The sequence below is a fragment of the Neolamprologus brichardi genome, chromosome 3 (genome assembly GCF_056152115.1).
Source record: "Neolamprologus brichardi isolate AB-2024 chromosome 3, ASM5615211v1, whole genome shotgun sequence".
In the NCBI taxonomy this organism is placed as follows: domain Eukaryota; kingdom Metazoa; phylum Chordata; class Actinopteri; order Cichliformes; family Cichlidae; genus Neolamprologus; species Neolamprologus brichardi.
The window spans coordinates 2772181-2798335 of NC_142106.1; the positions used below are offsets into that span (position 1 = coordinate 2772181).

Below are 26155 nucleotides of genomic sequence, written 5' to 3' on the forward strand. Positions count from 1 at the left end.
GAAACCCTGGAGGTCTGACACCAGGAGGTGTGTCACACCTCCCATTTTCTAGCTTGAGACGGGGCTTACACTGCAGTTTGTCTTTGATGGCTCTTTTGCACAGTCACAACTGTGACATTCAGCTGTATAACTGGCACACAAAACAAAACAACGACAACACTACATACTAACTATAGCCTCCAAACACACTGAATGTCACTAATCTCTCACGTGTGAAAAGTTGCTGTCTCTCTTTCGCTCGCTTGCTCTAGCTCACCGGAGTCACTCATAAAACTTTCCCCTCTTCCTAAACATCCAAATGCCAGATGTTGCCATATAATTTTTTGATTGGTTGACATAATAGACTTTAACACCAATAGGGAAGGAAAGGGGTGTTTAAAAAAAATGTATATATATTTTTTTACTCACAAGTGGAGCATGTTTGCTAGCGCTGTCTCTAGAAAACGCTGTTTTTTACCATTTCTTCCTGCTGTAAACCTTACTGTTTCATTCAGAAAAAAACATTGCGTGTATTTTTGATCATAACTCTTGTTTTATCTGGCATCATAACGGCAACATAATTTAAAAACTGGTATATAGTTTGAAATCTGTGCTTCTGACACAAGTTGAAACCGAGCCTCTGTGTCACTGCATCTTGTTGCTGTGCCATCTTTAATGGGTCATGTGATTTTGACGCGCCGGCGCATCTGTCGACTTCAGAGGGTTAAGTATAAAGTAGATGATTAGCAAATTAGTTGAAACTATGTCAATCATCCCCACCTGGCTCTATCCCTAAAAATGAATTCACTGATATCTTCTGGAATAAGAAATAATGTCCTCTTACTTCCTATCATTGTTTTTTCAGACTTAATGTCTGTAACCTCTCAGAGAGAAGCTGTGAAGCTCTGTCCTCAGTTCTCAGTTCCCAGTCATCTAGTCTAAGAGAGCTGGACCTCAGTAACAACAACCTACAAGATTCAGGAGTGAAGATTCTGTCCATTGGGGTGAAGAGTCCACACTGTAAACTAGAAAGTCTCAGGTCAGATGAATATATATGGAATATATATGATATGGAATTGCTTTTTCTGTTAATTAAAAAGAATCACTATGAAAGCTTCACATAAAGGTGAAACTCCAAAAATTAAATATCATGCAAAAGTTCATTTATTTCAGCAATTCAGCTTAAAAGGTGAAACAAATGTAAGATATAGACTCATGTAATATGCAAATTTTCCAAGATTTTACATTTGCGGTTTTCATAAGCTGTAAGCCATAATCACAAAAATTCTAAGTAACAAAATCTTTAAATATTTTGGTTTGCTTTTGATGAGTGTATATCATCTATTATTTCACCTTTTAAGTTGAATTACTGAAATAAATAAACTTTTGTATGATATTCAAATTTATTGAGTTTCACCTGTATGTGTTGTTTTATTTTTTTGTTTAGAACTTGGCTGGTATCCTTATATTAAATATTCAAGTGAGGAGTGAAGTCAGAAAATAATTCCTGTTACCAAATCTAGTAACTCCTCTATATACCATGAAGACACTTTAACACCAGCGTTGTTTGTCTCTGTGGTTTTTCAGACTTAATATCTGTAACCTCTCAGAGAGAAGCTGTGAGTCTCTGTCCTCAGTTCTCACCTCCCAGTCATCTAGTCTGAAAGAGCTGGACCTGAGTAACAACAACTTACAAGATTCAGGAGTGAAGAATCTGTCTGTTGGGGTCAAGAGTCCACACTGTAAACTCGAAACTCTCAGGTCAGATGAAGTGATATGGAATTTTTTATTTGAATTAAAAAATGATCACTAAGAATTTGAGCATTAGATGTGTGTTGTTTAATGTTTTGTGTATTAGTGTAATATTTCTAATTTTCTGACTTGACTGCAAATTTTACTTTTCACTTATGTTAAATAATCAAATGAGAAATGAAGTCAGAAAAATGCATATTGCCAAATCTATTAACTCCTCTCTTATAGCTCCTCACTGCATCATGAAAGCACTTTTTTACCAATGTTATTTCATGATTTCACAATGGGTTTTATAATTTTTTAGACTAAGTGGCTGTAAACTCTCATAAAGAAGCTGTGAAGATGTGTCCTCATTTCTCAGCTCCCAGTTCTGTAGTCTGACAGAGCTGGACCTGAGTAACAACAACCTCAATGATTCAGGAGTGAAAATGCTGAAGAGTCCAAACTCTACAATTATCAGGTCAGAAATTGTAAAAATGAAACCACCTAAATGCCATCATGCTTTCAGATCATCATTAGTACTCCTGAGATGTCTCAATGAGCAAGTCAAGCATTTCCATCTATTATATATGTGTGTGTGTGTATATATATATATATATATATTAATTATACGTACATACATACATACATACATACATACATACATACATACATACGATAGTGCTGTCAATAAATGTGAATGGTGTGTTGCAAGCTGGGCGACGAGTCAAAGTCCTAGCAGCATCCCTGACTAACGTTTGCTTCGCGTCAATGTGATATTTTAAGCTGGAAGTGCTTCGATGAAAAGAAAATTTCTTCCTCAATAACATGCATGTCACTTTATGTCGGCTGACTGTTCCGTTTTGTTATTTTTTTAATACTCAAATTTCCCATCGAGAGGGCCAGTGTGTATTTATCATCTTTCATATTGGGTTGATTGGCTCAGCTGCGTATCACTAACAGATCAACTGCCCATTTGTGCATGTGCGATGATAACTCTACATGGACAAACTGCCCAAAATGCGTTGACAGAAACATTTAAGGGATTTTCAGTCTTTCTGCGATGTGTTAATTGCGATAAAAAAATTTAATCATGCTCACAGTGATGGCTGATTAATTTGCGTTAACGTGTTAATTTTGAGTGCTCTGATATATAATGTTTATAATGTCTTATGAATATAAATAATTTATTTTAGGCACATCAGTTTATTTGTTGGCAGTTTTCTTTTTGTTATATTGTTCACATGCAAAGTAAAAAAAAATAGTTAAATAATACATGCCCACCATGTACACACACGCAGAAGCACACATATACATACATACACCCATGTATATATACCCATATATCAAAACAAAAAGAACTCACAGTGCTGAAAAACAGGTACAATGCAGTGAGAAAATTGGTTTTAAGTTCATCAGGGCTGCAGGTTGGATTTTTTTTTCCCAAAGATTCCAAATAGAAGTCAGAGAGGCATCAAATAATATGGCGTAGTAATGAGCTCTGTCCTTTACTCTTCAGTCTTAGATAATTTGACATCCACATTTCCAATTTCTTACTGTTTTTGAAGAGTCCTGTATATTTGGGTTCGTTAGGCTTTTTTTTTTTAAAATATAACAAAAGGATCAGTCCAAATTATGAGCAGTTTGATCCACATATGGATTGAAAAGGTTGGACTGTTCCTTTATCAGTATCTAACAGTGGTGGTGTCCAAATTAATAGGCTCCATCCTCCTGAGAACCCGGGCTTCGCGAAATAAGACAGTGTATCCTTCAGATTTGCACCACCAGCTGTCTCGGTGGAGTTTAATGAACTCAGCCGTCATCTACTTGCTTTCTAAAATATACCAGGACACTGGCGTAAATTCTCGATCATGCCACACTTCTGTTTGTTCAGTGTTTCCGTTTGACATTTATTCAGCTGTAATCGCAGCCAAACCGATTTACTCACAAACAAAATAAAACAGTGAAAAAAGCCAAACAATAACATTTTTAAGTTATCTAAGTGCTTTATATATCATGTTTAACCTGAGTAGCAAAACGCAGGGGTTTGAAAACAATGTGCCGGTAGGTCGCTGTTCTCACCGGCTCTAGTGAGCTATTGAGCTGGTGGGTAAAAGACGTCTCTGAAAACCTCAGAGCACCTTTGTAAATATATGACGTCTTCATAAAACGAGCAGATATTTGAAGTTTACTAAATTCTCGCCTGAAAATATCTTAAAAGTTTATTTTGTGACCCAGAAAGAGAAATGAGAGTAATATTAAAACTAGTTTGCTACCGCCATTGTTGGAAGCTGGAATTGGCAGGGCTACGCTATGAATTCTGGGATATGGTGGGCTACGAAGGATACACCTGACCCATCCTTCAAATCTGGGGAAAAGGAGACGTAATTGGCTTACAAATGCGGCCTCAGGAGGATGCAGCATATGAATTTGGACACCCCTAACATGTGTATGAGAGCCATGTAATATCCATGCGTGCATGCTAAAGAGACTGTGCTGGTCTGACCCCCCTCCTCCTTTCAGGGTGGAGCCTGCTGGAGTCCGATGGTTGAGACCAGGTCTGAGGAAGTGTAAGTGTGATTTTAATGTGATTCATGAAAACAAAGCAGCACACATTCAGCCATCTTCAAACTGTCACATCACTCATTCACATCTCTGATGTCAGGAGTCATCATCAAAGTGTCAATCAATGAACAGATGATGGATCAATAACTGCAGCTGGATTTTGTTTGTTCTCTCCATCAGATTCCTGTCAACTCACAATTGACACAAACACAGCACACACAAACCTCCAACTGTCTGACAACAACAGGAAGGTGACACATGTGAAGGACGTTCAGTCATATCCTGATCATCCAGACAGATTTGAGCATTATCATCAGCTGCTGTGTAGAAATGGTCTGACTGGTCGCTGTTACTGGGAGGTCGAGTGGAGAGGAGACGTTTATATATCATTGAGTTACAGAAGAACCAGAAGGAAAGGACGCAGTAGAGACTGTGTTTTTGGGCACAATGATCAGTCCTGGAGTCTGGACTGCTCTGATGATGGTCCTCAGTGTGTCTGGCACAATAACGGACAAATATCCATCTCCTCCTCATCCTCTGTCTCTAACAGAGTAGCAGTGTATATGGACTGTCCTGCTGGCACTCTGTCCTTCTACAGAGTCTCCTCTGACACTCTGATCCACCTCCACTCCTTCAACACCGCATTCACTGAAACTCTTTATCCTGGATTTAGACTTTGGTCTCCTGGTGCCTCAGTGACTCTGTGCTGAGTTGAGTGTAAAGAGTGTCCTCTGGTTAGAGAAACACTCTGACTGTTGAACTGATAGTTTAGTCTGTACATGTCTGTCTCTTTTACTCAGAAACACGTTGTCAGATTCATGGATTCAGGTAGTTGATGTTTTAAACTGTTCTACATGTTGTTTTTCTGTTTTTCCACTCAAAGCTTCACAGTGAGTATCAGTATGTTGTATTTTTCTGAAGCCCAGTTCACAACCAGCTGCTCTGCATTTTCAACCAGTCTGAGTGCATTAAAATGAATCCAAACTTTCCACATGCTTTTACTGTTTCACTCATTGTTGAAAATGTTTCCGACATATAAGATGAAAATGTTGGCGCAATCGTTTTTAACCCTTTAAAACCGGTCGGAGCGGGCACGCTCTGTTTTGCATAACTATTTTTAAATCCCGGTAGCTCTGCAACCACGTAAGCTAGCGCAATAATTTTTTTTGCATATGAAACCGGAGGAGTTGTACTTACATCTTATGCCATCAGCTTGTCACAGTTTCCTTCCACATACAGCTTTGCAAAAACTGCATAAAAAGCACTTGCAGCAACAAAAACATAATATTCCAGAAACACACTTTGCCGATCCGATCAGCTGTTCATAACACTTCCTATGTCCATCAGCGCGAACTATCGCATGTCCGCCATGACCTGCCTGAAACCGAAAGTGACATCATTTTGTGGAAATGTAGTTTTTTACCATATAGCCTCATGAGCCTATACTGGTGTTTTTAAAAGTTATCTTTGACTTCATGACTTTCTGTGTCGTTTCCGGGATGCTTAGGATTCATATTGCACTGCTGAAAATAGTTTATTTTGATGCATATGCTGCTTTTTTGCAAATTTGCACTATAATATTTATTTTCGTTTTTCCTGCAGTATATAAAAATTGGTGTATTTCAAAAATAAAACTATGAAGACACTCAAAATAAATTTCCTGTGGTGGGAAACTATTTTGTGCAACTTTTTTGTATTTACAGTTTTGAGGGATAAGCCTCTTAAATTTCTCTAACTAGACATATATGTTGAAAAACAAAAACAATTTTCAATTTTTTTGTAGTTTATTGCACTTTTTTGCAATTTATATAATTACTATGCACTTAATGCAGACATATTATTGAAATTTAGACTGTAATGGTTGTATTGATGTATAGCAACTTGAAATGCTCCCAAAAATGGCTCCACAGCATGTAAAAATATAATATAAGCTCTGGCTGACTTGGTTCTATGGTAGGTCTTAAAGGGTTAATGGAGTTTGTTTGTTTTGTGATAACGCATGTGACTTGTCTAATGACTAGCAAAGTCTTCATTAAACATGTAAAACTAGTCTTGTCTTTGATGGTGTCATTTATCTCTGTCAGGTCTTTTAAAAATTACCAGTGTGTTGTGCTGGTGCTCTATTAGAGACCCCAACAGAGCCACCAGATGTCCTTACTGTAGTGTAGTGAAGTAGATTTTGGGGTAGGATTTTATGTGATGTCTGCAAATGCAGTATTAACATCCACACCTTCCCAGCTGATAATTAGCGGCCTTATAAGAAACAGCTGCGCTTCACTACTACACAAAGGCATTTGGCAGTCTTTTTCCATCCAAGCTGAGTGCGTTAGGCAACTAAGCACTGCAGATCTCCTCAGGAAAGATGCTCATTTTAGTATTGCCCTTTAGATAGTGGTAAATGGGATGGCATATAGTAGGGTGGACCTTGACAACTGTTTCCCTCTTGTTACAGGATCATGCCATACTGCTGCTGTCTTGTTTTATTCCGTTCTATGGTGATGGTGAGATGAAGCCTTGTGATGAACTGAAGCTTTCCACCCAATTGGTCGACTCATGGTTCAAAGGATTGTGATGATTAATTTGCTCTACTGCGCCATCAAGTGGACAATTCAAGTGAAGCGGGCTCTGTGATTATAATGATATGTAAACCTCTAAACTGAATGAATGAATTGTTTTCATGGTTATTTCTCCCGAATATTGTCTCAGTGTGTGTGATACAAAAGCGAAAGTGGAAACTATCAGGACAGAGTTTTGGTATGATTGTGTAACTGTTAGCCTCAGACAGTCAGTCGGTAGTATAATTAAGACCATAGATCAGTACATTTGCATATTTTTATAACTATAAAAAGAAAGCTGACACTTTTGAGACTTTATCTAATGTGTAAGCATCATAGCAGATGCCCTAAACGTAGCTGAGGCTAAAACAGAAAACCGATTTTATAAAAATATTCAGCAGTAGATCAAAAACAAAAGAAAACAATTAATAAACAAATGAACATTACCTGATGCTGCTGAATTAAAGCAGAGCAAATTACAGAGATTTTATTAGAGACAAACCTTAGCATTTTGCAATTTTGCATAATGTTAAAAAGTTTACATTTGTTTAGTAGCCTACTGAACGGCAGAAATTAGGTTTTCTTTTCGGAAGTATTTAAAAGGAAAAAAACAGCGGCTGACAGCGCTGTAAACAATGGTAGTTGTATGCGTAACAAACAAGCGACTAAAGCAGAAAACAGATTTTTAGACGGGAAACTGTTCTGGAAGTATACTGTGTGTTGGTGTGTGTGTGTGTGTGTGTGTGAGAGAGAGAGAGAGAGAAAGAGAGAGAGAGAGTGTGTGAGAGAGAGAAAGCTGTGCATGAAGTGTGATTTTATCCTGGTGAAAGCAAAACAGCAAAAGTCAAAGGAAATTCATGACAATGTTTATGTGAAGCGTAGTTTGGATCTCCTTTTGCTGCTGGTTCGGTCAATATTGTTTGAAGAGAAATAAAACCTGCAGCTTCAGAATCAGCGCAAAAAATGCGTAAACACGAAGCACGGACACGCCGACGGATCAGAATCAGTGAGCTGTTGGCTTTCAGCCCCGACTGTGTCCGTGCCGTCTGGTGAGAAAGCCGACATCTCACTGATTCTGATGCGTCAGCGGGTCTGTGCTTTGTGTTTATGTCTTTGTGCAGAATCGGTGTTCCTGCTCTCATTTACTGTTTTAGCTATTTGGTGGTTGTTGAAATGTAGTAATATTCATATTAAAAATCGATTCAGTATTTTAATGAATCGATATCACGTTATCCAAGCTAGAATCGATTATAATCGATAATCAAATCCCGCTCCTAGTAACTGTGTAATTATGCTTATGTACATCTGGATAATGACACAAACTAGTGTTTGGTGCTTGCCTTTTTAATAAACTAAAATCAGACAGTTGCCAATTGACCAGACAGAAATCAGATTATAGGATCTGTAGTGTTGTTTATTTATATTATGGTGCTTATCATTTGTGATATTTATTACTGTGTGCATACTTTATTAGGAGAGATGAAATTTACAAAAATTGCTTCCTTGCTGGTTCCATCGAAGAAGAAATGCTCAAGTAACTATGTAACACGTACGTAGTCCAATTCCACAACACAATGTGATGGAAAATCAGCTGCGTTTTGCTGCCCATTTTATTTCAAATCTGGCGCGAACCGGTGAACCGGTCCCTGAATCAGTCACGTGGTAGGGACTGTCCGCGAGGCCTGGAACGTCACTGCATATGTAATCAAAGCAAGCCTCGATATGCGCTTCACAAAAACGCCCCTGAGATTACACACAATTTGACGCTTCGACACACAGGACACATCACTACCATTCTGTCCTGTTTTGTTTTATTCTGTCTTGTTGTGGCCTGTTATCTTACAACCGTTTATGGACTGGCCTCGACTGACTCCTGGTTTTATGGGGTTTTTTTACTCTGAATTTTTATACATTTTAAACATGCTTTTATGAAGAACTGTAACTTAGGGTGTATTTGTTTTATTTATCTCTTTTAATAATTTTTTTACTGGTTTATGCTTTGTTTTATTGCTTTAGTGAAAGGTTCTGCTTTTTCCTTTAATTTGTCACAGAGTGTCAGAAAAGCCGAGGCTCTCTGTCAGTCCTTTGAAGAAGACGGTCCCAGATGTGACTAAACCAGGTGTGGGCCACTCCAGGCCTCAAGGTCCTGTGTCCTGCAGGTTTTAGCTGTGTCCTTGATCCAACACAGCTGATTTAAATGGCTAAATTACCTCCTCAACATGTCTTGACCTTATCCAGAGGCCTGGAAATGAGCTAATCGTTTGATTCAGGTGTGTTGACCCAGGGTGAGATATAAAACTTGCAGGATACCAGCTCTCGAGGCCTAGAGTTCCACACTCCTGCTGTTGTGTGTAAAATGTGATGCCAGTGAGACATTTGAAGTGAGCAGGGAAACTGGAAAAGATTCTGCAGTGTCACAAACAGCTCACAGCCAATGAGCTCTGCTCTTTATATCCTCCTTCAGGCGGCCGTGCCGATCAATAATTGGACAGATGCTTTCAGCTCTGCTCTCACTGCTAACATTGTTTCTGGATGTGTGTTTAAAGCCAGCTGTCTCTGTCATCAGTGAGCTGTAGGCTGCAGCAGAGTATAGATGTATGATATTCATGAGTGTCTGAAAGAAACTGAGGACATTTATAGATCCTAAGGCCCATTTAGAGTCTCCTCAACATGAAATCCAGCTTCATGTTTGAAATCCAGCTCCTCCTTCAATGAGGAGAGCAACATTTATTATGTTGATTATCAGCAGAAAGGAAGAACCAATCATTCCTCAGATTCATGTTTATCCACATTATCAATAAAACAAAAAGCATAAAAAGATATTTATCAATATTCTGAGCATTTGTTTCAAAGCAAAATGAGCAGAATTAAAGCGCTTTTTATACGTTTCACTTTTTTAGGTTCACAGAGTCAAATTTAACTTAAAAGTCAAAACAAAGAAATCCCAGATTTCCATCTTAATGAATGAAATGACTTAAAGTCAGTCAGCTGTTTTCTGCTTTATACTCTTACTTGTGTTAGTAAAGTAAATTTAAAAGTTATTTTAAGTAATCCCTCCCTGGAACAACTGCAGGTTGTTCAAAATGCTGCTGCTAGGCTTCTGATAAAGCATCACAAATACTCCCATGCCACTCCCCTGCTGATTCAACTGCATTGGCTCCCTGTCAAGTTCAGGGCCCATTTTAAGATCATAATCATGACTTATAGGGCCCTGCACGGTGTAGCTCCAACTTACATAAGTGATCTTCTTCTTCCTTATCACCCCAGCAGGTCCCTGAGGTCTTGTGACCAGGGGTTGCTGGTTGTCCAGCATACGAGGTTAAAAACAAAAGGTGACAGAGCGTTTGTATCAGTGACTCCCAGACTCTGGAACTCGGTCCCTTTGAGTTTGAGATCTGTGGACTCAGTCATGTCTTTTAAAAAGCAGTTAAAAACATATCTGTTTAAACTCGCTTTTGGTTGATTTTGTTTTGTTTGAGATTTTAATGTCTGTTTTCTGTCTCTGTAAAGCACTTTGTGATTTTCTCTTGAAAGGTGCTATATGAATAAAATTGTACTTTTTACTTTACTTTACTCAGCGTCACTCTGAGCCAGTCTGAGCAGTCAGACAACATATTTTGAGCCCAGTACATGAAGGTGTGGCTCTCTCACACTTTTCAGGTGGAGTCCCGCCTCCTTCCAGGGAGCAGCTCACCTGTTTGTCTGTGTTTAGTGTCCAGGTGTGGAGTGGAGCTTGTTGTTCGTGTCTCTGTGTGAAGAAACTGTAAGTTTGCTTTCTTTCCTCCTTTAACAGTTTGAATGTTTTTTTCTGCTCTGTGATGTTTGGACCAGATGTTCAGCTCTTATTTCAGGATAAACTTTAATCACTCTTGTGTTTGAAGACAAATCCACATGATTATGGATTATTCATAGTCAGTAACTCTGTACTGAAACATTTGTTACTGTGAACAACAATTTTAATCGGTCTCTGTGAAACACTGATCAGTAATCTGATGTAACATTGACCTTACTTTAAATAAAATCATTTTGTTCTTAAGAAGTTGACATTTACGTTTTACTGAAGTGACATAAAAATAAAAAAAACATGATGTAAGGCAGGTCCAGTTCATTTCAGGGTTACTACAAGCAAAGTCAGTCAGAAGAAAATATATATTTTCAGAAACACAATGAGTATTTAGGCATGTTTAAAATCCTGTACCTACTGATAATATCTGCATGTGGAGGTTTACATGCATAATGTGCAGAAAACTCTCTGAGAAAAAAAGTTTTTGAACTTTTTATTGTGTTCCATTGTTTTCATGTTCACTTTGTACTCAGTTAGTTCTCCTGGATTTGGTTCCAAACCTTTTCCAACTAATGCCTTGAATCTTATCTTAAATACAATTACAAAGTTACATAATGGTATGTCAAGATGAATTGATACATGTTAAACTTAGTTTGTTGTAATTAAGTACTCTTAGTGAGTCATAAAGTTAAAGTTAAAGTTTCCCAGCCTGAAACACATTTATAGCTCCTTACACCTCACACAAGAATGTGTGAGGTGTAAGGTTCAGAATCCTGATTCTATTTAAATTTGTTGAAAGGTAAATACACATTAACTGTTAAAGAAGGTTGTTTGCTGTTTTGTTGCCTTTTAGGAAATTTGTTCCATGGATAAGAGGAGGTTCATTTAACCCTTTGTCTGTGCTCTGTAGCAACTTCATTATTCTATAAAAAATACATTTTTAGAGTAGGTATATGTAAAGGTTAACATCACCACACAGGACACAATGAGAAACACAAATAATCACAAATGAACATTACCTAGTGTTATCTGATATCAGAGTCCTTATATATCAGGGACTCAGTGAACTCTGTCTCTTGTAATTTAGTTGGAAATGTTCAGGTGTGAAGACCTAAACCACTTTAACAGAATCGGATGGTTGTGTCCAGATGATCAGGTCTGAGACCTGGTTGTCTCCTGGTCAGCAGAGTTGAGGACCTATAAAGCAGGAAGCAGCCTGTTGATGTTTTTATGTAACAAGGACTCAGATTTTTTAATAACAAACAGAAGGGAGGATTAAAAAACAGAAAGAACAGAGTGGAATATCATTTTAATAACCTCGTCAATAGTCAGACACATTCAGACATGAGGAAATGTTCAGGTAAACAATCCCCTGCTGACAGCTGATGATTGAGGCGTCACAGAAACTGTTGGAACAGAAACAGCTGAACAGGACATGAGACATTTTTATTTGCTTTACCTACATAAAATAAATCTGACGTATGATTTAACATATAAATCAAATATACTAATGTGTGTTAGTGTTCAAACAGGTCTGTTAAATAACATGTTGTTACTGTTGGTGCCTCACAAAGATCAGCTGTGCTGCAAACTGAAACTATGCTGTGTGCAGTTACCAGTTTTTCTAGTTTAAACTTCAATGAAAATTATTTCCTTGGCTGAAAACACCAAACATCATAAAAAGCAGTTTTGTTTCTTACAAATATGGTGGAAAACAAAGGAGGGAAATAATGCTGACTTGGAAAGTTTTAGAGTTTTTAGTTTGTATCACTTTGAAAGACAGCCGTTAAAAGTATGTTGTTTTACCACTACCAAGCTATGTTAATTTTAACAATGATGTATTTTTCAAAGAACTTTACTCATAATTATAATTTTGGAGAAAGACACAAAGTCATTTCCTTATGTTAATAAAATGAAGCCACTTAGAGAGAACAGGGAAATGAGACAAATTTAAATCTGACATAAATGATCAGAAATTTATCTTAAAATCTGCTTCCTCCTCCTTGCACCTCTCCTGCTTCAGGTGGAGTCCCGCCTCCTTCCAGGAAGCAGCTCACCTGTGTTCGTGTTTAGTGTCCAGGTGTGGAGTGGAGCTTGTTGTTCATGTGTGTGTTTGAAGAAACTGTAAGTTTGCTTTGTTTGCTCCTTAAAACAGTTTGTCTTTAGTAGTGCAACAGGGAGGGAGACAATTCTGTTTACTTCACATAACGTAAATCTGATGTATGATCTGAATTAATGTGTAAATGAAATAAACTGATGTGTTAGTCTTCATATAGCTCTGTTAAATAACATGTTGATACTGTCGATGTTTGAAAAGGATCAGGTGTGCTGCAAACTGAAACTATGCTGCAGGCAGTTAGCCGTTTATCTAGTTTAAACTTGAGAATGTTTCCTTCACTGAACACAACAAACATCATTTAAGGCAGCCTTGTTTCTCATGAAAATGATTTCAGATTCTCCAACAAGTTTTTAAACAAGGTTTTTTTCCCTTTATGTTCTCAATCCTTCTATATCTAATATCTGTATGTGTCTGCATCAACATGATACACAAACAAATATCCAAAATCTGCAGCAGATGTTATCAGAGAGCTGCTGAACATGTTTTCATGTTAGTATCTGTATCATCCATGGAAAAAGTACTAATTCAGTTCACCAACCAGGTCCAGGGGAATGATTGCAATATTTCCCAAACAGAGCCATCCAATAACAAAAGAGAGAATTATTTCTCCTTTTGAATTTGTTTCTGCTTAATTAGCAATCAATAATTGAACATAAATATACACTCAAGTAGGTAATAAAATCATCAAACTAAATTTACAAAATTAAACACCATCAAACAAAAATAGAAGTAAATGAGAGTATTGGCACAATAAAAGCAATGATTTTATGTTAAACTGCTGAACACCAATGAGATTGAGCAGGTTTTTAAAAGTTTTTAAATTAATGATCAATTGGGCTGCTCATATGATAAGGGGCAGGTTAAAGGTCAGAAGCCAAGACCAAAAAGACTCTATCAAAATAAAAACAAAGTATTCTTATTTTGAAAACTGCTGCACACATTATTCCTGAACTTACATAGACAAAATGTCACTTCTTATTTATCTCATTAGCAGTAAATTGGAGTGTGTGTTGTTCTCTGCACATTCAACAGGAATAATCAGTGTGTGTCAGTGAATGCATCTTGTGTGCTTCATGATTTCAGTTGATGTGCACATGAATGATTTGTGTTTCCTCTGCAGGTGAAAGTAGAAAGTGTGTGTGAGCTGATGTGAATTCAGCAGCATGGCTCAGTGTGAGGACAGAGAGGAGGGAGTCCCTCTCTCTAAAACCACTCTGTGTGGGGAACATGAGAGCCAGACCAAAGCTCAGAGGTAAGATGACCATCTCTAACTTTCCATGACTTTTCTCCATGTCACAGCTCAGCACTCACATCACTGCTCCACCATTATTCACAGGAACCAACCTGGACCTACACCTAGCTGTGTGTCCTTACAGAGCAGCGACTCTAAATATCACTACATTGATTTTAAAGCCCAGCAAGCATCTGCTGCAGAGAGGTGAGCTTTTTAAGTTCTGTACAATAAATAGTTCATGTACAATAAATAAATAAATAAAACAACTGACTGTGGATTATCAAACTGTACAAAGTCTAGTTACCTCTGTACAGAAGTCCCTGAGCCTCTGATCCTTGGGATATTATCACGATAGGTTAATGAAAACTTATTTAAGCCAGTGGTAATCAGGGTTCCCCAACACATACTACCTCGTCTGAATGGTTCCCCTTCAAGTAAGGGGGAAGATGCAATCAACAGCCATCTTCATTAATAGTAGGAGCAGCAACTGAGCACGAGATTGATTAATTACATTGAATTTCAGAGAGGATACATTATAATTTAATTTAGAAAGGGCAACGCAAACAGCATAATCAGTTAAAAATAATCAAATCATTGTGAAATTGGGGTGTTGCCCAGAGTATAATTTCATGTTCCTGCATACTGTGGTGTTTTTATGTAGCTTACCTGAAAAAAAAATTGTATAAACGTTTATATAACTTCTTATTTCATTGTGTATTCCTTACGTATCCAAAGTGTCTTTAGGGTTTCGCTAGCTTAGCTTATCTCGTAGCCGACTTGCTAACAGCATGGCCTCTTCAACTGTCCCCCTACACTTTCCTGCTCATTGTGTTGGATATTTAGTTACTCTGCCTTCTTTAGCAGTATTGATACTTGTAATAAATGTAGCCTATTTACAGCTCTGGAGACAGGAACACTGAACTGGACACTCGGCTTCGCACACCCTGAAAAACCTGTAGCTAGCCAGGCCCCTGTAGTAGGTACAGCTGAAAATAGAATAGGCCCCACTAGCTGTTCCTAGGGATACACTCCCCAAGCGGCCAGGGAAACAGGATGGCTGGGGGACAGTGAGGCAGAAGCATAGTCTTAAACAGAAGCCTTCTAGGGGGATTTAGGTAGATGCTAAAAATGACAGCCTCAACATGGCATTTAATCTGTTATTAGACTCAATTGGCTTCTCTCAAAATGTAAAAGAACCCACCCACCACTTTAACGACACTCTAGATCTTGTTTTAACATATGGAATAGACACTGAACATTTAACAGTGCTTCCTGAAAACCCTCTCCTGTCTGATCATTTCCTGATAACATTTAAATTTACAATAATTGATTACACAGCAGTCGGGAGTAGACTTCTTCACAGTAGATGTCTTCCTGAAAGTGCTGTAACTAAGTTAAAGAATATAATCCACCCACTGTTATCATGAAGTCCAACACAGAGCAGAGCAGCCACCTGAACATTTCTCCAACAATAAACGTGGCCAACACCATTGCTGTTGTGTGTGTCACCCATGATACTCGTTTCCCTCGCTGCTCTGTCTCTTAGTTCATAGTTTCCATTTTAAATTTTATTTTATTTTCTTGTTTGTTTTGTTTTGTGTTTTCTGCATCAATAAAGCTTCCGTTTTCAGTTACCTCCTGTGTGTTCAAGTCATGCATTTGTGCCCAACCTTTGCCTGCCACACAGCACATTCATGAGAGTTTGATTATGATTTTATTTCCACTTTATTCTGCACTATTCTGCATTAAACGTTCAGTGTAACTGAGTCCTGACTGATTTTTCTAATAATGATAACATTAAAATAATGTCTTGTCTTGTTGTTATAATGCCTCATTATGTTAATCTTATTTTTCCTTATTCCTCCAGAGTTGACCGGGAGAGCTCAGAGATTCCCGGCGGTCAGCCTTCCCAGCAGCATCAAACAGATCTGAACCCTATATTTATGGTGTGTACAACAACTACTTTTTTTTTCTTTTTTAATGTTGTGGCTCGGGAAGTAGAGCCACTTTTCCATCAAACACAAGGTTGGTAGTAAAAACTTTGGGAATCCAGTTCTGCACCATTTAAAGCAAATGATACATTCTGGCAGCTGGGCATGCCCAAACAATTTTAAAGTATGTCTTGTTATATGTACCATTTACTAATTTGACCAATCTTGACCTCAGCAGCTGCATTTTATCCATCAACTCTTTACTGTATTCTGATTGTCCAGTGTTAGGTCTAGTGTCTAGCACTAGGCTTCAAACATTCCTTTTTGATAAAGCTAATACATAAGGATGGATCAGGTGATCCATAGATATAGATCACCTGATCTATATCTATATGTCTATCTCTGAAGAGACAGATATCTGTAGATAGAGAGTGAGAGATAGATATCTCTTTACTGTGTGCATCTTCCATTTCCTGTTTTTTTTTGTGTTTGTCATTCTTAATCTCCCTGTTTTCCTGTCTTGTCTTTTGCCAGCCAATGAGTCAGTATTATTGGGTGACTGTGACATTCACATGGTGTTCTGTTCAAGGTCCTGCAGGACAACATCATCACTTTTGTGAGAAACGAACTGGAGAGGATACAAAAGGTTCTAAGCTCAGATAACTCAGAATACTTGCAGTGTCAAGGGGGTTGTGCGGATGTTTTGGAAGGTGAGGATGAAGAGCAGAGGAGGAGCACCAAAGAGGCATTTGTGAAGATCACACTGCACTTCTTAAGGAGAATGAAGCACCAGAAGCTGGCAGACTATCTAAAGAGCAGTAAGGGGATATTTCCAAAATATGCAGGCATTTCCAAAGTCAAGATAACTGCGGCCAACTTAAAAACTAGAAAATCCCTCGGCACTACCCAATCTTAAATCTTCACCATTATAAAAAGTATAATAGAAAATGATGTATTTCTTCAGAACTGGATTTAGAAAAAAGATAAACCACACAGTATATTGACAATGAATTGCTAATGCAACCCAGTACTCTGCAAAGTGTTAAGCCAATGTGTGACCCAACTCCCGCAAGGACAGGTTAAATACAAGAGCAGTATATTTAGACAAGAGTAATATTGTTTGAACTCACTTTATATATATATATATATATATATATATATATATATATATATATATATATATATATATATATATACATGTATACGTATATATATATATATATATATATATATATATATATATATATATATATATATATATATATATATATATATATATATATATTATATATATATATATATAAACATTTAGATATATACATTTAGTATATAGAACTAACAGTTGTAGTTCAAAAACGTTTAGTGGGGCCCACTATGGAGCCCCAGCCCACACTTTAGGAATAACTGTTCTAAAGATATAAGCACATTGATAAATTGGGCATTTACTAATGCAGTGTTTTCCAACCATTGTGCCACAGCACAGAGGTGAAGTGTGAGAAGTGATCAAGTGTGCTATGCTCTGATTAAAGGTGTTGTCAACTGCCAGTAAAAAGAAGTCGAAGAAGAAATTACATGGTCATGCTGAGACAACGCAGAGTATAATTGCAATAGATAAATATCTGAAAAGTAGTTAACCTGACCTGGGTCCCTGAGAAAGTTCTGACCCAGATGAAGGCCCTAGCATGAGTAGTGGTCAGAAGAAAGATTTAAAAAAAGATATACTGGGAACAATTCCGGTATGCCTGGTGTACAGGAAAAAATTATTAATATGCCATTTGTGGTATTTTGGTTTGGTGGTGTGCTGTGGGATTTTTCTAAAGTGAAATATGTACCATAGCTAAAAAATGTTGGGAAACATTGTACTAACGTTTCATGAAATTGAAACGTCATGTCTTCAACTGACTCTATCACTGATTTCTTGGTTTGTTTGTTTTTTGTTTAGGAACTATCATTAGGAACTGGCATTGGAGTCAGCATGAACTTAAGTCCAACCTGAAGAAGAAGTTCCAGTGTGTGTTTGAGGGGATTGCTAAAGCAGGAAACCCAACCCTTCTGAATCAGATCTACACAGAGCTCTACATCACAGAGGGAGAGACTGCAGAGGTCAATGATGTGCATGAGGTCAGACAAATTGAAAAAGCATCCAGGAAACCAGACAGTCTAGAAGCAATAATGAGACAAGAAGATGTCTTTAAAGCCTCACCTGAAAGAGATGGAACAATCAGAACAGTGCTGACAAAGGGAGTAGCTGGCATTGGGAAAACCGTATCAACTCAGAAATACACCCTGGACTGGGCTGAAGACAAAGCCAACCAGGACATCCAGTTCATATTTCCATTCACTTTCAGAGAGCTAAATGTGCTGAAAAAGGAAAAGTTCAGCTTGGTGGAACTTGTTCATCACTTCTTTACTGAAACCAAAGAAGCAGGAATCTGCAGCTTTGAAGACTTCCAGGTTGTGTTCATCTTTGATGGTCTGGATGAGTGTCGACTTCCTGTAGACTTCCACAAAACTACAATCCTAACTGACCCTAGAAAGTCCACCTCAGTGGATGTGCTGCTGATAAACCTCATCAGGGGGAAACTGCTTCCCTATGCTCACCTCTGGATAACAACACGACCTGCAGCAGCCAATCAGATCCCTTCTGGGTGTGTGGACATGATGACAGAGATTAGAGGGTTCACTGATCCACAGAAGGAGGAGTACTTCAGGAAGAAATTCAGAAATAAGAGGCAGACCAGCAGGATCATCTCCCACATCAAGACATCACGAAGCCTTCACATCATGTGCCACATCCCAGTCTTCTGCTGGATCACTGCTACAGTTCTGGAGGATGTGCTGGAAACCAGAGAGGGAGGACAGCTGCCCAAGACTCTGACTGAGATGTACATCCACTTCCTGGTGGTTCAGGCCAAAGTGAAGAAGGTCAAGTATGATGGAGGAGCTGAGACAGATCCACACTGGAGTCCAGAGAGCAGGAAGATGATTGAGTCTCTGGGGAAACTGGCTTTTGATCAGCTGCAGAAAGGAAACCTGATCTTCTATGAATCAGACCTGACAGAGTGTGGCATCGATATCAGAGCAGCCTCAGTGTACTCAGGAGTGTTCACACAGATCTTTAAAGAGGAGAGAGGACTGTACCAGCACAAGGTGTTCTGCTTCATCCACCTGAGTGTTCAGGAGTTTCTGGCTGCTCTTCATGTCCATCTGACTTTCATCGACTCTGGACTCAATCTGCTGGAAGAACAACAAACAACCTTCCAGAAGTCTGAAACAAGAGAATCTGCAGAGAAACACTTCTACCAGAGTGCTGTTGACAAGGCCTTACAGAGTCCAAATGGACACCTGGACTTGTTCCTCCGCTTCCTCCTTGGTCTTTCACTGCAGACCAATCAGACTCTCCTACAAGGTCTGCTTACACAGGAAAGAAGTAGCTCACAGACCAATCAGAAAACAGTTGACTACATCAAGGAGAAGCTCAGTGAGAATCTATATGCAGAGAAAAGCATCAATCTGTTCCACTGTCTCAATGAACTGAATGATCGTTCTCTAGTGGAGGAAATCCAACAGTCCCTGAGATCAGGAAGGCTCTCCGCAGATGAACTTTCTCCTGCTCAGTGGTCAGCTCTGGTCTTCATCTTACTGTCATCAGAAAAAGATCTGGATGTGTTTGACCTGAAGAAATACTCTCCTTCAGAGGAGGCTCTTTTTAGGCTGCTCCCATTGGTCAAAGCCTCTAACAAAGCTCTGTAAGTAGTCAAGTCAAGTCAAGTCTACTTTATTTATATAGCACATTTAAAGGACATAAAGTGACGGCCAAAGTGCTGCACAGAGGGATAATATAAACAAATAAAAATAATTAAAATAGATAAGATGAAAACGTTATAGAAAACATTGTGAGACATCCATATATCTTTGTAAAAATATATGTGTACATGCAAATATGCACATATCTATATATTAAAAAGGGAATCATAGTTTCTCCATTTGATCACACAGCCAAGTTAAACCGCGTTAGCCAGCATGCCACTGGGCCACGATTTACAGTCCAGTGCCAGAAAAGTAGATGTGATTACCTACCTGACACTGTGCACACTGTCGACAGCTTTAGAAGACAGATACTTGAATGCGGTTGTCAGGGTTCCTGGGTTGTATTTTCAGTTTGTTCATGTTGAGTTTATTTCTCACTCGTTCATATTTCCTGTCTTGTTGTGCCAGTTCCTTTCCTGTGTGATGTTAGTTTGATTAAGTTCAGCTGTGTACTCACCGGTCTCTCATTATCATCCTCATCAGTGCATTTAAGTCCTCAGTTTCCACTCGCTCACTGTCTTGTCATTGATGTTGTTTGTTTTCAGTTCAGTTCAGTCAGTCAGCCAGTTCAATTCAGTTCAGTTCAGTTCAGTTCAGTTCAGTTCAGTTCAGTTCAGTTCAGTTCAGTCCAGTCCATTCCAGTCCAGTCCAGTCCAGTCCAGTCAGCCAGCCATTCATCTCCTGCTCTCGTTGCATCATCCTTTCCGATAAACACCATTATCCTGCACCGTGAGTCCTGCGTTTGGGTCCTCTTCTTCTCATCCACACACAAGACCCTGACAGCGGTGACAGGCCAAACAGTAGTACATGCAGAGGGCAGCGAGGGCTCGCGTTAGGCTGGTAAGTCAGGTCCCCAGGACAGTCGATCACAGGAAAAATGATAAAATCCAGGTTTTCCAGGGTCAAATAAAAAAGCCATGCTCTAAGGCTAAAACGGTAAAATTAAATACTAATTTTAATATGATAATCTAGATCAGATCTCTAATCCTCAAACCTAACCAAGGAAGAAAAAATGGCAGATTAGACTGAAAGTTTAGGCACATAATGATGTGTGCTACTGGGAAAGTTTCTGGGCTGCCTTTCCTTATAACAGCCTTCCTTCATTGAAAGCAATGCCTTATTAGGGACTGTAACATCTAGTCCTTTTTACTGAAACTTTAGTGAAAAATTAAAATGGAGCTACACACGGAGAACACACATGGAGAGCAGCGGCAGACAGACACGCCAGCATACACTCACCCGGAAGTCTAGCCCACAGCTTGTGTGTATAAGACATAACACATAAGTCCATTTTTGTTTTTTAAAATTGTTTATTAAAAAAAAGATAATCAGGTACACAATATTTAAAACCGACACAATGTAATTTCTATAGGCCCCTCAAAACATTGGCAGCACTCATCAAGTATATGATACTTTCTTTTAGTTATTTCATAGCTGCAGAAATTGTCACAATTTCTAAAATATTTTAGTGTGACCCTTATCAAATGACCAATATTGCCCACCTTATGATAATCAATAACTTTTCAAACATGAAACATTTTTTTTTTTCATATCAAAAGCATGTAGACTTATCCAATGTTCTCTTCAATTCAGTTTGTCTCGGATGTTTGAAAAATGCCATAATCAGTGTTCTTATTGCAGAATTATTATGCCTTACCACCCTAACCAGTGTACGCTCTCTACAGGGTGGGCCATTTATATGGATACACCGTAATAAAATGGGAATGGTTGTTTTTTCTTGTGACATTACCAATAAGTTTTGATGTGTCACATGGCCCTCTTCCTATTGAAAAAACAAAAGTTGTATTCAAGATGGCCGACTTCTAAATGGCCACCATGGTCACCACCCATCTTGAGGAGCTTGCCCCCTCACATATACTGATCTGCCACAAACAGAACTTTAATATCACCAACCATTCCCATTTTATTATGGTGTATCCATATAAATGGCCCACCGTGTATAATTATTCAGCTTTTATCACCAAGCAGTCAGCGTATCCATTTTACCAAATTAAGAACATGGGGCATAGGACTTAAGTTTACTAGCCTCAGGTTTCTAACACAGATTTCTTATATTCATTTTTTTTCTGGCTGTCAGTTGGTTTGTAAGTTACTGTTAGTTTTTTTTTCTCTTTTTCTTTTACATCTCTGATATGGCAATCATCATGAAATCCAAGTTAAAGGAAAACTTGGACTTCACCTTATTGGTCATTTAAGTTTTGAAGGTTTTCCAAGTGTGTTCAAAAGTGGGCTGCTAGGTATCAGAAAATTACAGCAGAGTAATAAAAATTATGTCTTCCTTGAAGGCTTCCATAATTGGAGTTCCCACTGAATTACATTTTACTCATTGCTTTTTTGGTATTTTAGAGCAAATGTTTTACAATTAATTCATAACATTTTACTTTCTCTCCCATTGAAAGGAGCGTTTGCAGGCTGCAATTATATCCTTCAGTAAGCAAAATATTATCGTACTGTTTCCCAAACAGATGCCCTGTGCAATATTTGTGTTTGTTTTCACTCCCTCCTCTCATATTTTTTAAATCATGTTCTAAAATATATATAAATGTCTCTGAAGAAATTAGCTTTCTAATAATAAGGCAGATTTCTTTTAGTATGGTTACAGTTTTTACTAACCTCTAAACCATAAGTCATGGCAAGTTGATTTTACAAGGACTGAGGGCTGTCCTTAGCCATACTTAAACAGCTTATTTTAAATAAAAGATGAGCTGATTGTCTACAACATTGTTCGGTATGTTATTATAAAAAAAAAAAGATTATTTTGAACTGTATCAAGGAACAATACTCACAGATTTTAAAATTGGGAAAGTGATCAGCAGTACTATATGACTGTACCTGCAGGTACTGAACTAAAATGGTAAATGGTAAATGGCCTGTATTTATACAACGCTTTACTAGTCCCTAAGGACCCCAAAGCGCTTTACACATCCAGTCATCCACCCGTTCACGCACACATTCGCAAACTGGTGATGGCAAACTACATTTTAGCCACAGCCACCGTGGGGCGCACTGACAGAGTGCTAGACTAGAATCGCTAAATCTAACAAGTCCTTACTGGTTTCCATTTAAATAATGTGGTGTATCTGTGTTTTAATGAGGAAATGTAATATATATGGATTTTAAGTTATTTTGTTATGCATGAAGTGCACATTAAACTTTTTATCTTTCTTGTTTGGGTTGAACACTTAAATTGGTTTCATTTGATCCTAAATACCTTTGTTTTTCAGACTGTCTGGCTGCAATCTTTTGGAGAGAAGCTGTGAAGCGCTGTCCTTAGTTCTCAGCTCAATTAGAATGCTGGACCTGAGTAACAACGACCTGCAGGATTCAGGAGTAAAGCTTCTGTCTGTTGGATTAAAGAGTCCACACTGTACACTGGAAGCTCTCAGGTCAGGATCCAGACTTTTCCAAAAAGTATTAAATCAATTATATTCGTGTAATTAAACCCTTATGAAGAAAACATCGAGGGAACAGTTTACCCTTCCCAGGATAGGGTTACCGGGGCCCCGCCCTGGAGCCAGGCCCGGGGAGGGTGCCCGAGGGCGAGCGTGTGGTGGGCCCGAAAATGGGACATCGGACGGCAGGCAGGAGGGGAGGCCCTGGCGGACTGATCCCCGGCTGCCAAGACTGGAAATTGGGACATGGAATGTCACCTCTCTGGTGGGGAAGGGGCCTGAATTAGTGTGTGAGGTTGAGAGGTACCGGCCAGATATAGTCGGGCTCACCTCTACGCATGGCTTGGGCTCTGGAACCAGTCTCCTTGAGAAGGGCTGGACTCTGTCTCAGTCTGGAGTTGCCCCTGGTGACAGGCAGCTGGCTCGGTTGGGTATTTTAATATCCACTCGGCTTGCTGCCGGTTGGATGAGAGGGTTTGTTCCCTGAGCGTTATGGTCGGGGAATGGGTCCTGACTGTCATCTGCGCTTATGCGCCAAGTGGCAGTTCAGAGTACCCAGCCTTCTTAGAGTCCCTGGGTGGGGTGCTGGAAGGTGCTCCACCTGGAGACTCTGTTGTCCTGCTGGGAGACTTCAATGCTCACGTGGGCAACGACAGCGAGACCCGGAGGGGCGTGATAGGGAGAAATGGCCTCCCTGATCTGAACCCGAGCGGTGTTTTGTTATTGGACTTCTGTGCAAATCACAGTTTAGCCATAACAAACACCTTGTTTGAACATAAGAGTGTCCATAAGTGCACGCGGCACCAGGACGCTCTAGGCCGCAGGTTGATGATCGATTTTGTAATCGTATCACCAGACCTGCGACCATATGTTCTGGACACTCGGGTAAAGAGAGGGGCTGAGCTGTCAACTGATCACCACCTGGTGGTGAGTGGGATCAGGTGGTGGGGGAGGACGCTGGACAGACCAGGCGCACCTATAGGCGTAGTGAGGGTGTGCTGGGAACGTCTAGCAGAGGTCCCAGTCTGCGAGATCGTCAACGCACACCTCCGGCAGAGCTTCAACAGCATTCCAAGGGAGACTGGGGACATTGAGTCTGAATGGACCATGTTCAGCGTCTCCATTGCTGAAGCTGCTGCATTGAGCTGTGGCCGCAAGGTGGTTGGTGCCTGCCGTGGTGGTAATCCCTGAACCAAATGGTTGACACCAGAGGTGAAGGGAGCCACCAGGCTGAAGAAGGAGTCCTATTAGGCTTGGTTAGCCTGTGGGACTCCGGAGGCAGCCGACAGGTATCGACAGGCCAAGCGGAATGCGGCTTGGGTGGTGGCTGAAGCAAAAACTCGGGTGTGGGAGGAGTTCGGAGAGGCCATTGAAAAAGACTTTTGGACTGCCTCGAAGAGATTCTGGCAAACCGTCAGGCATATCAGGAGGGGAAAGCGGTGCTCTACCTGCACTGTGTATAGTGCTGGCGGAACGCTGCTGACTTCGACTGAGAAAATTGTCAGGCGGGGGAAGGAATACTTCGAGGACCTCCTTAATTGCACTGACACATCTTCTGAGGAGGAAGCAGAGTCTGTGGATGAGGAGAATGACCCACCAATTTCCGGAGGCGAGGTTACTGAGGTAGTTAAACAACTCCTTGGTGGCAGAGCCTGTGGTGTTGATGAGGTCCGCCTCGAGTTCCTGAAGGCTCTGGACGTTGTAGGGCTGTCCTGGTTGACACGCCTCTACAATGTTGCGTGGAGATCAGGGGTAGTATCCCTGGACTGGCAGACAGGGGTGGTGGTCCCCATCTCTAAGAAGGGGGACTGGAGGGTGTGTTCCAACTACAGGGGGATCACACTCCTCAGCCTCCCTGGGAAAGTCTATGCCAGGGTGCTGGAATGGAGAGTTCGCCCGCTTGTCAAACCTTGGATACAGGAGGAACAATGCGGTTTTCATTCAGTCGATCTACGTCTCTATGTCACCTATGGCCACGAGCTGTGGGTAGTGACTGAAAGAACGAGATCGCGGATACAAGCGGCAGAAATGAGCTTCCTCCGAAGGGTGGCTGGCCTCTCCCTTAGAGATAGGGTGAGAAGTTTGGCCATCCGGGAGGGGCTCAGAGTAGAGACACTGCTCCTCCACATCAAAAGGAGCCAGCTGAGGTGGTTCGGGCATCTGACAAGGATGCCTCCTGGGCGCCTCCTGGGTGAGGTGTTCCGGGCATGTCCCACCGGGAGGAGGCCCGGGGCAGACCCAGGACACGGTGGAGAGACTATATCTCTCGGCTGGCCTGGGAACGCCTTGGTGTTCCTCCGGATAAGCTGGAGGAGGTGGCTGGGGAGAGGAAGGTCTGGGCTTCTCTGCTTAGGCTGCTGCCCCCGCAACCCGGCTCCGAATAAACCGGATGAAGATGGATGGATGGATGGATGGATGGATAATTAAACTTTCTTTTCATGTTTTCAAGAGGCAAAGCGTGAAATGGACATGGTGAACCTGCGGGAGGGAGAGGGAGGGAGGATATAATACAGGAGACATAGCATGATGGAGATTGTGAAAACAGACAGAAGGAGTCAGAGCGCTAAAATCATTGAAATCAGGAAGATGGAACACACCAGGAAAGATAAACAACCTAAATCTGACTAAGACAGGAGAAGCAAAACTGAACACGATGTACACAGGACAAGTGAATATCGCAGAGACCTAAACTTAAGAGACACTACTAAACATACTGAAAAGGTAAACAAACACAGAGATATAGGTGAGGTGTGGGAGAGGGCGGAAAAGAGAGACAGAAAGAAAGAGAAAGGGACCAAGAGAGACACAGTATAAAGAGAGAGACAGAGAGATGCAAAGCAACTAACATTACAGAGCAAAAATTAAGAACCATAACAGATTTCAGATGCACAAGAGAATAATATACACAGAGACTAAGACCAATATTTAATAATTTCAAAAAGTCCAGAATCAATCTCAATATACTTGGTCAACGAAGATACGATGAGGATAAATATAAAGAGAAAGAGCTGTCTAGTTAGTTATTGTCATGGTC

The 26155-nt window shown here is 39.9% G+C and overlaps 1 protein-coding gene across 2 annotated transcripts in view; it reads left to right on the forward strand.

Moving 5' to 3' along the window:
• The window catches only part of LOC102789847 (NLR family CARD domain-containing protein 3-like), a 100006-nt gene that overhangs the window by 69928 nt on the left and 3923 nt on the right, over positions 1–26155 (forward strand). Inside the window, exons 6-9 of one of the 2 annotated variants that reach the window (XM_087838439.1) lie at positions 845–1018; positions 1567–1740; positions 4234–4280; positions 4456–4985. In XM_087838439.1, coding sequence (XP_087694565.1) covers positions 845–1018; positions 1567–1740; positions 4234–4280; positions 4456–4985 — 925 coding nt within the window. Of the gene's footprint in view, positions 1–844; positions 1019–1566; positions 1741–4233; positions 4281–4455; positions 4986–22953; positions 23116–26155 lie in introns of those variants that run through there. The other variant, XM_087838437.1, reaches the window with a different exon arrangement.